General features: G+C 47.4%; 1 protein-coding gene across 7 annotated transcripts in view; it reads left to right on the top strand.

Moving 5' to 3' along the window:
• Positions 1-17,031, top strand: part of RUSC2 (RUN and SH3 domain containing 2) — a 46,147-nt gene that overhangs the window by 24,876 nt on the left and 4,240 nt on the right. For 4 of the 7 annotated variants that reach the window (XM_019729040.3, XM_074330681.2, XM_019729039.3 and 1 more), the window contains 4 exons: positions 8,597-10,699; positions 15,271-15,897; positions 16,138-16,323; positions 16,494-16,634. In XM_019729040.3, the coding sequence (XP_019584599.3) occupies positions 8,665-10,699; positions 15,271-15,897; positions 16,138-16,323; positions 16,494-16,634 (2,989 nt within the window). In that variant the 5' untranslated portion in view covers positions 8,597-8,664. Of the gene's footprint in view, positions 1-1,713; positions 2,101-8,596; positions 10,700-15,270; positions 15,898-16,137; positions 16,324-16,493; positions 16,635-17,031 lie in introns of those variants that run through there. The other 3 variants (XM_019729041.3, XM_074330683.2, XM_019729042.3) reach the window with 3 other exon arrangements.

Genomic DNA, 17,031 nt, shown 5'->3' with positions numbered 1-17,031 from the left:
TCTTTTATGAAATGATGATGATAGTTAATGTAAAGTGTTTTTGTTTTGTTTTGTTTTTTAATGATGCTAGTTGGCAGTATAATAAATTGGCAATCCTATATTGAGCCCCTGGTTTTTGTGGGATATTTTTTCTTGTCTGTAAAATCAACAACCTGCAGCCATGGGTTCAGAAGACAGATCATTTCTGGCTCCGGGGTGATCAGTGAAGATGGAAGAATTGATCTGGGCCTTGTAGGTTTTGGATCATTCTGAGTATAACCAAGTATATCAGGCAGGAGGATCTGAAAAAAGGCAGCAAGGTGGAAATAAGCTTATGAAACAGATTTGAAGGACTACATATAGGAAGTAAGGTTAGGTAGAGAGGGAGTAGACAGCCAAGATAGAGGACCTTGAAAGCCAAAATGAGGAGTTTGAACTTGATTCTCTGGGTAATGAGAAACCATAAAAAGGGACAGGAGAGTGACATATTGAAGAAAGAAGGTGTCTTAGGGAGATGAATCTGGCAGTACTAGAAAGTAAATTGCAGGTGAAAAGATTAATTAAGAGGCAGTTGACAATATTTGTATTTTGTTTCTAGCCTAAAAGTAATTTGATCTTTCATCAGAAGCCCTATAGATCTTGGGCAGTAGAGGATGGGAAGTAGGTGATGATGTGGTCTGTGATGCACTGAAGTAAGCCAAGCCCTGGAAATGGAAGAGCTGCCACCTTCTATAGGCAACTGGAAACATTTCCTAAGTAGTGGCTCTCTAGTGCCATGCATGGCTTAACCGCACTGAAATTTCAGGGACAAATTTCCTGGCCCAGAGCTCCTATAATAAGGTAGAACTCTAAGCACTTGGCCCTGGAAATTGACTGTGCTGCCCTAACCTACAGCTGCTTAGCCAAAGCCCTTGGAGGTCCCTATCAGCTGGGGAGAGGGAAGTACAGTGACACCATTTCTGCTCCTTCTCCTTTTCCTATGAGAATCACAGGGAAAGGGATGGAGCGCTCTGTAGGTCTACAGGCAGAACTGAGATTTTTTTTCTAGCTTAGAGAGGAGACCACTTCCTTTCCTCAGCCTTCCTTTCCCTCAGAAATAGGCCTCCTGGCCCCTTGGCTTGCCCAAGTGGATTCTGCCTCCCCACAGATCTAGCTGGACCCCACTTGGCACTGGTGAAAAATTGATGTAGGTGAGAGAGAAAGGTTCTATTCCAGCCATATTAGCAGACCCTCTGAAGGTCCAGGGAACTGAGTTAGATCCTGTTAGGAAGGGGCCTGCAGCCAGCTTGGCCCTAAAGCTCACCTCTGCGTCATGGAGAGAAGCCTGCATATGGCCCGGTCTCTTTTCTCTGAGACAGACCCCATTTCTCTGAAGAGGCACGTCCTACAAGGGCTAGTGGTGCATCTAGCTGTGCATCCATGAGACTGAACTTGGTATTGCTTTGGGTCCCTGCAGCCGCCCTTCAGGGCTTCAGGAACACCTCCCCGGCGTCTCCACCCTGGGTCTAGTCTGGAATCCTAGTGAAAGGAAAACGCTGGAAAACAAGGAGTCATTGGGATGGGCAAAAAGAGGAGGGAGAGGTTTCTGGCTAAGCTCTAAAAGGAGGGGCCCAAGGAAGGAAGGAAGCTCTAAGCTTCTGCCCAGACTTTTCCCTGAGACTCCTAAGGACGAGAGAGGAGCTAGGCTCGGCGCTCTCCCTCATTTCCTTTGCTGCCTTGAGAGTTCTTGTCTCCCAGCGCCGGCTGCCTTCGCTGGCTGACTCCTTTCTCTGCCCTCCCCTTCCCCTGGGCTGAAGGCCCACGGGGACTGACAGGGAGGGGACTGAGTGGCTGTGCTGTGGGCATGCCTGCTCCTTTCCCTTCCCCCTTCCCTTAGCAGCAACGTCACCGCAGCACCAGCGGCAGCCGCGCAGCAGCAAGGATACAGGGGCTGGGATTGCGCAGCCTCCCTGCATTAGCAGCGATGCCATTGTATTAGCAGAAATCAGATCTTAGGAAATTGGCCCAGTTCCCCCTGTGTGTTCCCGTGGAACAGTGCCTCAGCTGGAACTGTCAAGGTAGAGCTTGGTCGGAGTGCAAAAGGAACAAGCCTCGGGGTTCAGCTCAAGGCTCCTTACAGAGGTATGGCTCAGCGGAGCTGGGGGGAGGGGCAGGGCAGGGACACTAGGATAATGGATCAGCACGTTTGGGCCCTGGCTTCTGAGGGTTGGCTTTGTCTTTCTGTAAGGCAGAGAAAGTGAGAGCGAGCATGACAGCACACGTGAGACAGGCTCATCCATGCATACATTTTGGGCTGTGGTGCAGAGATGGGGAGAAGCAGAGGTTTGGGCTAATGCTATTTTGTCAAGAAGCAGAAGAGGCACTCCTTCCTTTCTGGGCATTTCTAATGAAGCTGCTATAGTGTGGGTCAGGGTAACAGGGGTCAGATCTAGAAACAAAGGCTTAATGGGAGGAGGCACCCCTAAAGCTACTGTAAATTTCTGGTGGAGAACATGCAGGGATCCACGCAGCTTTCAAGAGGAAGGGCTGCAAGCATCGTCCTTCCCCTCCACACATACATACACGCACATAGACACACATACTGTGTCTTCTGGTGCTATGGGAGCCATCAGGCTCCAGGTAAGGATGGAGTAAGAAAGAATGGTGACCAAGAAGCTCCACAGTAAGGGAGAAGAGGGGCAGTCACTGTAATGCCTGGGGCACCTGACCTGTTATACTCCGTCTTCTTATATGGACTTACACAGATTCCTAACAGAAAGAGACGTAAGCATAAGCTGATACCCTTGCTCTTTTCTTTCTTCAGTCCTGCCCAAGAGAGGGCCCAGGCAAGAAAAAGGTTATCAGTCCTGCTGAGGCTCCTCCTCGGACCTCAGGTCAAGGTCAGATTGCTGGAGAATAGCAACTGAATACCGCGGGCTTCCTCATCCTCCTTCAGGAGGCCAACAAGGAAACAGAGGGGTTCAATGACTGGCAGAAAGAGGCTGATGACCAAAGATGGGGAAACCTTTCTTCTGGAGTTTAGGACATTTTCCTGCCCAGAGTTACCCTAGTGCCGAGCAGATGGAGTTCCTTAAATTCCCATTTCCATTGACCACCGTGATGGAAGATTCAAAAACCTGCTCATAGGAATCAGTAGTTCCACGTTGTGCAAATATGTTGGGGATACACTGAGAAGTTGTGGGAGGGTGTTAGTTCCCAGGAAGCGTTGAGGAATGTGAACTACAGAACAGGGGAAAGGGCCTTGGGGACTGAATGGGACAGGGAGATGAGGGCTGGGAACTGGGACAGGAAGGGGGATTGAAGAGTGTTATTAGAGCACGGGGCAGAAATTTGAAAGGGACCGTAGGTTCAGACAACAGAGAAGTAAGTAAAGACAAACTATGTCAGAATCTGGAAAGAGCTCTTCCACCTCATTGTTTTCTCTTTACCTTCATTAGAGCTCATGGGCCACAGTATTAAATTTGTCCTGTTATAGAACAAACAAGTTACTCCCAGGAAGGAAGTCAAAGAGATAGGCTGTCACCAAATGTGCTCTGTGGTGTTTGAAATCAAGTCACGTGTACAGTATATTCTCATTACATCCTTAAGTGGTCAAGAAAAAAGGTCAGAAGCTAGGATTCCTGAGTCCCAGCTTAATTCTGTCATTTATTCCCTGAGTGGTCTTGGGCAAGTCATTTCATTTTCCTGGGTGTCGATTTCCTTATTTTTTTTAAATGAAAGTGGCTCTGCCCACTTTAGTGAGTTGTTGTGAGGATCAATGGGATGACATACATTAAAAAGTGCTTTGTAAAAAGTGTGCAAGTTTGGGGATGGAGGAGAGCATGAATACAAAGGCTCATGAGATGCCTGCAGAGCTTCACCTTCGCTGCCTGAGCTGGTGTTGTCTGTGGAGGAACGACTGGCAGGCATTTTCCTGGGCTGAGTGGAGATCAGGAAGGAATAAGACCTCGGAGATACAGAAATATGAAATATAATGAAATCAACCAGTGAAAGAGCTTTATACTTAAAATAGGATTCGACACAACATAAATGTAAAAGCTAAAAGTATACAGCTTTTGTGGGGGGGAAGGAAATTTTCTTTATGATCATGGGATAGGCAAAGATTTCTTAGATAAGGCACAGAAAGCTATAACCATAAAAAAAAAAAAAGATAAATGGGACTTCATAAAGTTAAAAACTTCTATTAGCTGGAAAAAAACACACCATTAAGAAAACAAATGGGGAAACCACAGGCTGAGAGAAAATATTCTTAAGATATGTGTCTAACAAAGGACTTAGATCCAGAATAAATCAAAAACTCCCAAAACTTAATTTAAAAAAAAGACAAAGTCAATTTTTAAATGGGTAAAAGAGGAGTCAACGAATAACCAAGCACCTGCTGTGTTCCAAGCACTGTGTATAGGAATACAACTGTCAGAGCCCAAAGGTTCTCCATCACCTTCCATGTCCATTTGTTCTTTATCCCTGGTTTAGAGAATCAGCTTTCTAGACTGTGTGTCACTGTGATTTTTCATTTGAATGCATGTATGACCCAGTAATGGTTTTGTGGGCCTGAATCATAAATTCTTACAGGTGTATACTTGTGAATACCTTTTGAAAATGGTACTTTAAAAGGAGGGGGGAAATACTTATTGAAGTGAAGCTCAAGTGATGGCTGTAGCCCATAAGTATTCCCCATTTCCTGTTACATGTACGGGAAAGTTCTCTATGCCCCTTTCAGTCCAGATCTCAGATTATAGCCTGGATCCTAGGGAAACCTAGTATCATATGTAAGGGGAGGCCCCCTCTCTAAGCCCCAAACCCATGGTGTCTGTGGTGTTCAAAGAAAAAACAAACTGTTTGAATTATGTACATAATGGGTATTTAATATATATAAATTAGAAAGTACAGACGAAAAGAATAAAATTAAGAATAATCCAAAATCACTCAACAGAGATAAAAACTATTAACATTTGTTGTATATGCTTTTGAATTTTCTGCCATTTCCATGCATATTACTATGGTCTGAATGTTTGTGTCTCCCAAAATTCATATGTTGAATCCTAACCTCCAAAGGTAAAGATAGTGAGGTGGGGACCTTTGGGAGGTGATTAGATTAGGTCATGAGAGCAGAGCCCTCATGAATGGGATTAGTGCCCTTATAAAACAGGCTCCAGAGAGATCCCTTGTCCCAAAACCCTGTGAGGGCACAGCTAGAAGGTGCCAACTATTTACCAGGAAAAGAGCTTTCACCAGAACAGAACCATGCTGGCAACTTGATCTTGGACTTCCTAGCATCCAGAACTGTGAGAAATAAATTTCTGCAGTTTATAAGCCACCAGTATGAGGTATTTTGTTATAGCAGCCTGAATGGACTAAGACAGATGTAGACATACTTATTTACAAAAATGCTCTACTGTACATGCTGTTTATTATCTGCTGTTTTCACTTAATATTTTGTGAACATTTTCCCAAGTCAGTAATCACTTAACACAACATTAGTTTAATGATACTCTATTCTGTACATTTTAAAATTCTTATTGGAATTTTAGGCTGTTTCCAACTTTCTGTTATCCTTGTGGCATATGTATCTATTTGAGCCCAAAGTTTTCTTGGTGAAGGACTAGGAGAGATGGGAGGAATGAAGGGAAAATTATGTCATGTACCTCATAGCAAAACTTCCTAAAAATCCTCTTTATCTCATTCTACAAAATCCCACGCGGTAAAGCAGCTGTTCCTCTCATTTCTCATTCTCACCTTGTCTCTGCAAACGTCCAGTATCCTCCATTGCTCAATACTGGTTCCCTTTCTCACCTCTCCTTCCCTCTTCCCATCAACCCTAATCTTGTTTTTCCTATTTTAAAAAATGTTTTAAATAACAGCTTTGTTAAGATACAATTCACATGTCATAAAATTCACCCTTTTATAAAATTGCTACAGGATGTACCATGAAATTCTGTAGTTTTGATTTTATTCACAGATTTGTGTAACCACACCATTGTCTGATTTCAGAACATTTGCAAAAAGAATCTCCATACCCATTTGCAGTCACTCCCCATCCTAGTATCCCCGTCCCTGGCAACAACTAATCTACATTCTCTTTCTGTTTATTTGCCTATTCTGGACATTTCATGCAATGGGCTCATACAACATCATACAAAGAAGCTTTTTATGACTGGCTTCTTTCACGTACCATTTTGAGGTTTATTCACGTTGTAGCATGTATTAGTACTTCATTCCACTTAATGTTAAATAATATTCTGTTACATGCATATACCACATTATGTTTATTCTTTCATCAGTTGATGGACGTTTGTATTGTTTTCACTTTTTTGGCTACTGTGAATAATGTTGCTATGAATATTTGTATACAAGATTTTGTGTAAATATATGTTTTCATTTCTCTTGGGTATATATCTATAAGTAGAATTGCTGGCTCATCTGGTAACTTTATGTTTAACATTTTGAGGAACTGCCAGGCTGTTTTTCCAAAGTGTCTGCACCATTTTACAAGGCCTCCAGCAATGTTGGAGGGTTCCAATTTTCCACGTGTTACCAACATTTGTTATCAGCCATTGTCTATCAGCCATTGTAGTGGGGGTGAAGTGGTGTCTCATTGTGGTTTTTATTCCTCTAATAACCATTGATGTTGAGCATCTTTTCATGTGCTTACTGACCATTTGCTTGTCTTCCTTGGAGAAATGTCTACTCAAGTCCTTTGCCCGGTTTTCAATTGAGTTATATATCTTTTATTGTTGAATTGTAAGTTTTTTATATATTCTGATCAGATATGTGATTTTTAAATATTTTCTCCCATTCTGTGCGTTTTAACTTTCTTGATGTTATCCTTTGAGGCACAAAGGTTTTTAATTTTTATGAAGTTTACCTTATCTATTTTCTCATTTGTCACTTGTGCTTTTGGTGTCTTATCTAAGAAACTATCACCTAATCCAAGATAACAAAGGTTTATCTCCATGTTTTCTTCTCTAACTCTTAATCTTGTAGCTCAGCTTAGCTTCTCTAGTTACTGCCTTTCTACATATCTACTCATTACCCCAATCAACACACAAAGGCTTGGAAGTCTAACAACAGAGCCTTCCTCAGAAAGGGAAGGAAGAAGAAAGATGATAAACACTTGCTTTTTAAGTTTAATGTAATTTAACTTAACCTAAATAATTATATTTTATAATAATACCATGTCACACATACATTTATTAGCCATTTGAATTTTTTCTTTTATGTGTTACCTGTTGGTGTCCTTGGGCATGTGTGATTCGTCTCGCTCTTTGCTGTACTCCACATGAAGAGCTGTGGTCCTATGAGCTAAATGAGTTACATTTTTAAAAATTGGTGGTATTAGGGGTTCAACTAAATGATGGAGAACTTAGGCAATGGGTGATTTACACTCACGGTGGGTGAAATGAAAACAACAGGAATAAAAAGGGAAGGAAGAAAAATGAATGAATTAGGAGAAATTGGATGTGAGGAATCTGAGCAAGTGGAGACTGTTGGGCCCTGAACTTGGTAGCACAGGAGACTAGAATGTGAGGAGGCCGTTCCACCACAGTCCAGCTAAGAGAACAGAGAAGCTCGGAATGGGCTCTGTGTCCTTGGGGACAGGAAACCTTGAACAAGAGAGAACTTTACCTTAGCCTGTTAGAGGTAAAACTGAGCAGAGAAGACTTTCTAGAGCCACCCCCCACCCCACCGCCACACACTCACGCACACCCCAGCAAAAGTCCTAGGCTAAAACTGGGCAGAATTTGGACACTTCAGAAGATCTGTACCCTGAGCTGGACATTAAGAATGTATTATGCCGCTTATATTTGTAAGGCCATATGTGCTGCTGTGCTCAAGTGATAGAAAGGAGATAAAAATAGACCCCTGCCCTGCCCCCATTGAGAAGGAAGAGGTTGGCATCAGCCATACTTGCAGTCACTTTGGTCTCTGCATTTAAGAAGCTCCAGTACAGTAGGAGGGAGAGTGAGGCTCCTTAGTCTACAGCTCTCAGAGGGACGTGTTCTGGGACTCACAGGAGCAGAAAGGAGTCTCAGATGACATAGGAGTCTAATGACATAGTGGACTCAAAAATACTTTCCTTGCAAAATTTTAGCGCATTGCTATGAGGATATGATACATAATTCGTGATTTTTCCTCATTTGTAAACTTGCGTGCTGTACTGTGTCCAAGGTGTGCAAGGCGTCTCTGTGTCCTCAGTGCGTGGCGCCTTTTCAGACATCCTAGATGGTTTTTTCTTAGTTATGTCATTATTCGTAGTCTTTTTTTTTGTACTCAGTCATCGTTTATTGGTAAGAACAGGGTCCTTGTTGAAAGAGGAGAAAGTGCAGTCCCTGAGATCCTCAGACCTTCACATGTGGGATTAAAAGGGGCCTGGCCTTTTGTCACAGTGGATGCATGGCAAACGTAAAAGGAAGGGGGAACTCAAGAGCTGGGCCTGTGCAACACGCAAAGTATGGTGGGATACCCCGTCCCGTCTGGCTGTGCTACCAAGCTCCATCTTAACTCTGAGGCTTTTCTCCTCTTGGGCTCTTCTCCATCTGCATATGATCTGGGAAGGGCAGGTCCCTGACTTCCAGGGAGGTGACATTAGGTTCCCTTTCTTTCCTTCTCTCTCTAGGTGCCAAGCCCTCCTGATGAAATGTGTTCTGCCCCACTGGGTTCCGGGGGCAGTGTCTGGTGCTGTTGATGCCCTTGTTCGAACTTTCCAGAATGGATAGTCCCCCAAAGCTGACTGGAGAGACCCTCATCGTTCACCACATCCCCCTGGTGCACTGCCAAGTCCCAGACAGGCAGTGCTGTGGAGGGGCAAGTGGGGGCAGCGTGAGCACGAGACCCAATCCCTTCTGCCCACCTGAGCTGGGCATCCCCCAGCCCGATCAAGACCTAGGACAAGCGGATTCTCTGCTATACAACAACAGTCTGCACTCCGCTCCAGGGGGGTCTGCACGGTCTGCAGACAGCAGCACTAAGAGTAGGGGTCGGGATGGAAGAGGCCCCGGAGCCCCTAAACGACACAATCCCTTCTTGCTGCAGGAGGGTGTGGCTGAGCCAGGACTTGGTGACATATATGATGACAGCATTGGTGATAGTGCCACCCAGCAGTCCTTCCACCTGCATGGGGCCAGCCAGCCCACCTTCCATCTGTCCTCTTTCCAGCTGCCACCACCTGGCCCCAGAGTGGGCAGGCCATGGGGGACGACACAGAGCCGGGCTGGAGTGGTGGACGGGCAGGAACAGGAGCCGGAGACCGCCGAGGATTCCCAGCAGCGCAGCACCAGCCGCTGCTGCCGGCCGGAGCTGGAAGCAGAGACCATGGAGCTGGATGAGTGTGGAGGACCCGGTGGGAGTGGCAGTGGGGGCGGAGCCAGTGACACTTCCGGCTTTTCCTTTGACCAGGAATGGAAGCTCAGTTCAGATGAATCCCCAAGGAACCCCGGCTGCTCAGGCTCGGGAGCCCAGCACTGCCGCTGCAGCAGCACGTCCAGTCAGTCCGAGGCGGCTGACCAGTCCATGGGCTACGTGAGTGACTCCTCCTGCAACAGCTCCGACGGCGTGCTGGTCACGTTCAGCGCGCTCTACAACAAGGTGCGCGGCACCTCCCGCGCCAGCCTCAACTCTGCCCCCCAGTCTTGCAGCGACTCTTCGTTCTGCAGCCACTCAGACCCTGGAGCCTTCTACCTGGACCTGCAACCCTCCCCAGCTGAGTCTAAGATGTCTTGCGAGTCCCTCCACCCTGATAGTGGAGGAAGGGAAGGGGGCTATGGCTGTCCTCATGCCTCATCTCCTGAGCTCGATGCCAACTGCAACTCCTACCGCCCACACTGTGAGCCCTGCCCCGCTGGGGCTGACCTCACAGCCTGCTTCCAGAGCCAGGCCCGTCTTGTTGTGGCCACACAGAATTACTATAAACTTGTCACCTGTGACCTGTCCTCCCAGTCCTCCCCAAGCCCAGCTGGCTCTTCCATCACCAGCTGCTCTGAGGAACACACCAAGATAAGCCCTGCACCCGCCTCTGGCCCAGACCCTGGCCCTAGCCAGCCCTCTGAGTATTATCTATTCCAGAAGCCAGAAGTCCAGCCAGAGGAACAAGAAGCAGTGGGTTCCTCCGTGGAAGCTGCAGCTCCCATGGGCCCCACTGTGATGGAGGGGCAAGTGTATACTAATACTTCACCCCCCAACCTTAGCACTGGACGTCAGCGCTCCCGAAGCTATGACCGCAGCCTGGAGCGCAGCCCTCCTGTCCGCCTGGGCTCGCTGGAACGCATGTTGAGTTGCCCAGTGCGCCTGAGTGAGGGCCCTACAGCTCTGGCTGCGCCCAGCTCCCCACCTAAGCGGGTCACCTCCTTCGCTGAGCTCGCCAAGGGCCGGAAGAAAGTTGCAGGCTCTGGCTCCCCCCCACTTCGAGTGAGCATTGGGGACTCCTCCCAGGAGTTCTCGCCCATCCAAGAAGCACAACAAGATAGGGCAGGCCCACTGGATGAGGGCACTCACTGTAGCCATAGCCTACCACCCATGCCCTTGGGGCCAGGCATGGACTTAGTCGGCCGCGAGCCCTGGTCCACCCAGGTCTGTCAGGGCCCCCAGTCCATTGAGATGCCACCTGCTGGCCTCAGAGCTGCTGGGCAAGACCCCCTGACGCAGCTGATGGATCCAGGGTCTGCTCTCCCGGGGAGCCCAGCCAACAGCCATACCCAGAGGGATGCAAGAGCTAGAGCTGACGGTAAGGAACCTAGAGGCTGGAGAATACCAGGATGTATGTGTGCATGGCCTCCTCAGTGATCGCACCCTGCCAAGCCCGTCCGTACCACAGAGGTTCCTCAGTCTACATCAGTCATCTTTCCAGTCCAGGGCATGTCCTACAGTTGTAGTGGAGAGAAGGAAGTTAGAGGGGAAAATGCACTGAGGACATAAAATCTACAGGCTTAGAGATTGATGTGTTAGGAAAGGAAGCACTCAGAAGCCTGAGCTTCTAAGTCTGGATACCTGGAAAGAGGATGATCCATGAATAAGGACTGCAAGCACAGAAGTAGAGTTGCTGGAAAAGGGATGAGGCATGACTGCAGTTTGGGACATTTAGGAATTTGCAGAGCTTAAGGGATATGTCCAAGAGCCGAGGGACATGTCCAACAGGCAAACCACACAGCATGTCGAAGTTCATTCTTTGATCAGTGATTGTAGCCCTTCTTCAAAGAGCCTGAGACCTGACACTTGACGTTTAAGTCTCCTACGCCAACACTTTCCCTATTTATTTTTTACAGTTAAGTAATTATTTTATAAAGGCTCTATGTTAAGTGGGTGCTGGTGACAGAGAGATGAGAGGGACGGTGCTTGCCCTCAAGGAATTCTGACCACGGATGGAAATAGATAAGTAAAATGCCGAGATGGTGGTGAACAAGTGTGGAAATAGTCTAGGAGAGGGATATGTAAATCAGACTGAAATGTCAGAGGACTACTAACAGGGTACATTTAAGCACAGTCTAGAAAGACAAGTAGGAATTGGCTTTGTGGAGACTTGTAAGAACATTCTAGGCTCATAGAACAGTCTGTGCAAAGCCACAAAGGCACAGAATACCTTGATGCTTTTCAGAAACTGCAAATAATTTGGTATCACCATAGTGGATGGAACCATGAAAGGATTTTAATCAGGGAAGTGGCATTTGTTTGTTTGTTTGTTTATAGCAGCATAGTGGCCTGTTTTGATTTGCATTTTAGAAAGGTGTCACTGGCTGTTTGGGTAGAAGGTGGATTGGAAAGTATCCCTGGCCGCCAGGAGACCACCATGATGGCAGAGTCATCAGAATAAAAGTGGTAGTTGAAGCGAATGTGAGCACAGGGAGGATGTGTGGAGCTATAAAGGGAACAAGGACAGAGCCCTGGGGACACCGTGATTTAAGGGTGCACAAAGCAACCCTCAAAGGAGATGAAAAAGAATTAGCCAGGAAAACAGAAGGAAAACCAGGAGAGAGTGAAGTCACAGAGCCAAAGGAGGAGAAAGTTTAAAAAAGAATTAGGTTCAACCAAATGAGTGCTAAAGAGAAATCATCGAGATTAAGGCGGAAGAATCCCAAAAGCAACGGGAGTAGTGAGGGTAGAAGCCTGATCTCAGAGGGTATGGAAGGAAGGGGAAAATAAAGCCAGGGAAAGGAAGCTAAAGGGGAGTTTCTGTGCTGTAGCCTTAGGTTGGGTCTCTTGGCTTCTTAAAGGAAAGGGGTTGAAAAACCATAAATGGCATTAGCTCTGCTGTTAGGGAGATCACAGTCCAGCAGAAGACTTCACACTCCTAAACATACACAGAGGAACTACCCTTGGGGCAGGGGGTGGAAGAGGGGTCTTTAGGGAAGAGAGGGGTCAGAAGCAGCAGGGATTGGCCAGAGTCCGCAGCAACCCACTCCCTTCTTAGACTGCAGTGTCTGGTGGGTGTAGCTGGCATTCTGAGGGCAGGAACAATCCTGGTCAGAGATGGGAGGAGAGGTGTGAAAAGTGTTTTCCTGTCAGGTAAGACTTTTCATACCGAGCTGCTGTCCTGTTCCGTAAGTCTCCAGTGACCTACCACAGCGCTCTTCTCTTGATTCTGTACAGCTTTCTTAATCAAAAAATGAGTGACAATTCATTGAATTCGTGAGCAAAAGAAGCTGAGATCTCTGAGATCCTGAGCAGCAGAATCAAGATTCAAAAGGATCTTACCGAATCTGGAAGGAACTAATAAAGCAGGGACCAATGTGAAGTTTGATACATGAGCTGTACTTGAGTTGATTTGGGATGTTTAATTGATTGCAAACGCAGAATGAGTCAGCAGTTTGGAAGGGCTTCCAAAAAGTTAAAAGGACTCCAGAAGGGAAGAGTTGACAGTCCGCCACTCTTCTGAACCAGGTAGTTGTCACCTGGAAGTCCTGGGCACTTCGTTTTAAGAAGGAACTGAGGGCTAATGTCACCTACAGAAGAGCAGACTTGGGTGAATGTGGACTCTGTCTCCAGTTTTCTTAAGACTTGGCACATAGAAAAGTGAGAAAACATATTCTCTGTATTCCCTGAGGGTAGAACTGAGACCTACTCCACACAGTAGGCCCACCTTCTTCCCTGACCTTATTCCTCTGCCTGAAACCCTATCCTGGGAACTTAGCAGGGAGGATTTTTAAGAGTAGGAATAAATAGTCTAATTCAAACATAGTTTGTGTAGGGGGAGGTGTAAGTAAAAAAAGCTAGGGTTGGGAGGTTCTAATCTAAGACTAGGGTCAGCTCAACCTTGCAGTTTGATGTTTAAGTAAGTGGAAAGGAAGAGGACATTTCCAGCGGGAAGAACCGTGTGTGTGAAGATGGGAATGGGGTGGGAAGAGTAGTGTTAATGAGGATGGCAGGGGTGGACATTTGAGTGGAGAGAAGCCTAGTCTGGCTGTGTGGATACCTACCAGACTGAGAAGCTTTGATTTTGTTCTGTGGCAAGTAGTGGCCACGTGGGATACAATAAAACAGGTATTTTAGGAAGCAAGCTGACTTATGGATGCAATGAGGCTAGCCTGAACGAAGGGTAACAGTGGGGATTCATTCATTTAACAAGTCTTTATTCAGTACCTACTGTGTACCAGGCTGTGTTCTAGGCCCTGGGGGTACAGCAATGGACCGTTCTTTTAAAACCTGCTTTTCTGGAGTCCTTATGAGGACTAATAGACAATAAAGAAATAAGATAATTTCTGATAGTGAGAAAATGCTCAAAAAAAAATAAAACAGGGTAATGAGATACTTGCCAGAGGGGATGGGGGGGTCAGAAAAGGTCTTTCTAAGGAGGTGATATTTGAGCTGATGCCTGAACAATGAGACAGTTTCAGGCAGAAAGATCAGCAGGTGCCAAAGACCCCGAGGTATTAATGAACTTGACATGTTTAAGGACAGAAGGAAGTATGGCTGGAGCATAGTGAGCAAGGGAGAATGACAAAGGTTGCTCTCTAAGCACTGACTGGGGATGACAGGAGGGAATCATTTGAAAATGTCCCCTGAGAGTGATTCTGAAACATCTCTTTAATGGGGTTGTGGTCACCATCTCCTTAAGACTCACTGAAATAAATTAAAGGGAAAAGATGAGGAATAGGAAAACCCAGCCTGATAGCCTTACATTTCACAATGTAGTCAAGAGCACATTAGCCCCAAAGTCAGACTCTGGCTTAGACAGAATTCTAGCTCTGCCACTTCCTAGTTGTGTGACCTTGGGCAAATGACAATCTCTGAATTTCCAATATCCTCATCTATCAAGTACGGATATAATTCCTGCCTCCGCGTCGTTGAGCCCGAGTCGAGCTGGTGAGCCACACCCAGGGTTTTAGACGGTGCGGCGCTCATAGCGCCACCTCGTGTTCATTCGGATGTTTACAGTCTGCACAATGTTTTATTAGAAACACAAGCCACATGCAGACTGTCCCTCTGTGCATCGTCCTGGAGTTTTGTTTTAGTTCTGATCCTCATGTTTTGAGGGACAATGACCTGAATATTGCTGAAAGAACAGGAGATCAGTCTCGGGGAACACACCACTGTGTAGAGGGAGCAGACGTGGACTCTTGAGTCTCCTCCAATGCCAGGATCACGGAAGGGTGGGTGTGGGGCTGGCGTTGGGGGTGGGGAGTGGACAGGAGTCTGTCTCTAGCTGCAAGTCAGGAAATCGTTTCTGATGGTCAGATTTGCTCAAGAATGCAATGTACCGACTTGGGTGGAGATAGGGGCTGCTGAGTGACAGCTTGACGTCAAGAACGTCTCAACGGTGACCACCTGTGACGCTGACTCCAAGTCTTTAGGCCTTAGAAACAAAGAACATGGTGGTTCTACCACTGACAGAAACGGAAGTTATCAGGAGGAAGGTGATAGATGAGCTGTTTTAAAATAGCAAATTGTAAGTGAAAGCATAACCCTAGAGCAGAATGATCTAGAGATCAAAAGGAACGTCGGGGCTAAAGCTGTGGGTTCAGGAGTCATCTGTATGAATGGCTACTCTTGAGTAATGCGGGGGAGAAAGTGTAAAGTGAGATGTAAGAATTGAGCCTTAAGCTACCCCCACCTTTGAAGTCAAGAAAATGAAGAATGGCTGAACAGCCAAGAATGCAAGACAGTTCCGTATCATAAACACAGTAGGACAAGTCTTACAAAAGAAGGGAGGAGCAGTGTCCCTTCCCACAAACTTGGATTACCCGGGTCCTGCCTGTCTCTTTCCCTTTCCCCGGTGAGCATCGTCTGTCGGCTTCTCTGCTGCCTCTCATGTGGGTTTCAGTGTCTGTCCATCTGACTCTTTCTCCATCCCTGTTGCCACAGGGGGTGGTGCTGAGAGCCGGCCAGTCCTTCGATACAGCAAGGAGCAGAGGCCAACTACGCTGCCCATCCAGCCCTTCGTGTTCCAGCACCACTTCCCCAAGCAGCTGGCCAAGGCCCGGGCCCTCCACAACCTTTCCCAGCTCTACAGCCTCTCAGGCTGCAGCCGGGCACAGCAGCCTGCCCCACTGGCTGCCCCCACTGCTCAAGTCCCAGCCTCAGCTCCTTCAGGGGACTCACAGGCACCCATCAACAGAGGTGCCAGGAAACCAGGGCCTGAGCCAGAAACCTCACGGCCATCACCCCTGGGCAGCTACTCCCCCATCCGGAGTGCTGGCCCCTTTGGGCCCAGCACCGACTCTTCTGCCTCCACTTCGTGCTCCCCTCCTCCAGAGCAGGTCACAGCCACAGAAAGCCTGCCCCCATGGAGCCTCTCCTGTCCTGCTGTCCGGCCTGCCACCTCCCAGCAGCCACAGAAGGAGGATCAGAAGACACTGACCTTGGCTGAATACCGACTCCATGAAACAGGAAGCTTGCCTCCTCTGGGCTCCTGGAGATCTAGCCTCAGCCGAGCAGAGAGCCTGGCCCCAGGAGGTGGTGAGGGCAGCATGGCTTCCAGGCCCAGTAACGGTATGAGCTTCAAGGCCCCTACCCCACACCAAGAACCTCAACCTCCCCTCTGAATGGTTTCTTATATTCCAGCCTGGGGTCAGAGGGTAAAATATTTCATCTCCTTCCTCGGCATCTATGGATAATGATGCTGCTTATCCATAGATAAACCTTCCTGTTTTATATGGGCCCACTGGGTAGATATGAAATGCCGTCTCCTGCTAACTCTTGCCTGTCTCTTCTAATCTGTTCTGCTTTCAGCCAACCACCTATCCCCTCAAGCACTCAAGTGGCGGGAATACAGGAGGAAGAACCCACTAGGGCCACCTGGTTTGTCAGGGAGCCTAGACCGAAGGCCGCAGGAAGCCCGGCTGGCCCGAAGGAACCCCATCTTTGAGTTCCCTGGTTCCCTCAGTGCTGCTGGCCACCTGAGCTGCCGACTGAATGGTGTGTGGGCCAGGTCCCCAGTTCACTCAGGACAGGCTCTCCCACAGCTGGGAAGGGTTAGAGAAGGGGTCAGGCCCAAAGGAACATGTCTCAGAGAGTCTGAGGAACAGAACTGAGCTGCAGCTCTTAGAAAGAGAGCTGCTCAGGATTGATTTTTCTCTTCTTTCCAGGTCAAGTAGTGAAGCCATTACCACTGACCTGCCCTGACTTCCAAGACCCCTTTTCCTTGACTGAGAAACCTCCAGCTGAGTTTTGTCTGTCCCCAGATGGCAACTCAGAAGCCATTTCCATTGACGTGCTTCAGAAAAAAGGTGGATATTACCCCCAGCTCAGGGCAGGAATTCTGTTGTCACTGCCTGTTTGTGCCTGTTGCCCTGCTCTCTGGCCTAGAGAACTGCCAGAGCCAGGAAGAAATGAGAACAGGCACTGGGGCAAGAAGTCTATGTGCTGTGTACTGTGAGTACGTGCAAGTGAGTGAGGCTCATTCATCAGATGCTTAGGAATGAGGCTTCAGTCTCTTCCCTCAGGGAGCTGAGGGTAGTGAGGGAGGTTGCACATCATTAATGCCCATGCGCTCTAATAGGGGGAGTTCCAGTACTACAGGGCCTAGGGGCTTGAGTCAGCATGATGGTAACACAAGGAACCACTCTACTTAGCAAATAAGGGACCGTTGAACTAAGAGCAGTTTCAGTGAGATGGCAGGGAAAG

This window comes from Rhinolophus sinicus, chromosome 16, assembly GCF_057876585.1.
Source record: "Rhinolophus sinicus isolate RSI-liver-muscle chromosome 16, RSI-T2T, whole genome shotgun sequence".
Classification (NCBI taxonomy): Eukaryota; Metazoa; Chordata; class Mammalia; order Chiroptera; family Rhinolophidae; genus Rhinolophus; species Rhinolophus sinicus.
This window is presented reverse-complemented; position numbering and strand designations above follow the sequence as displayed.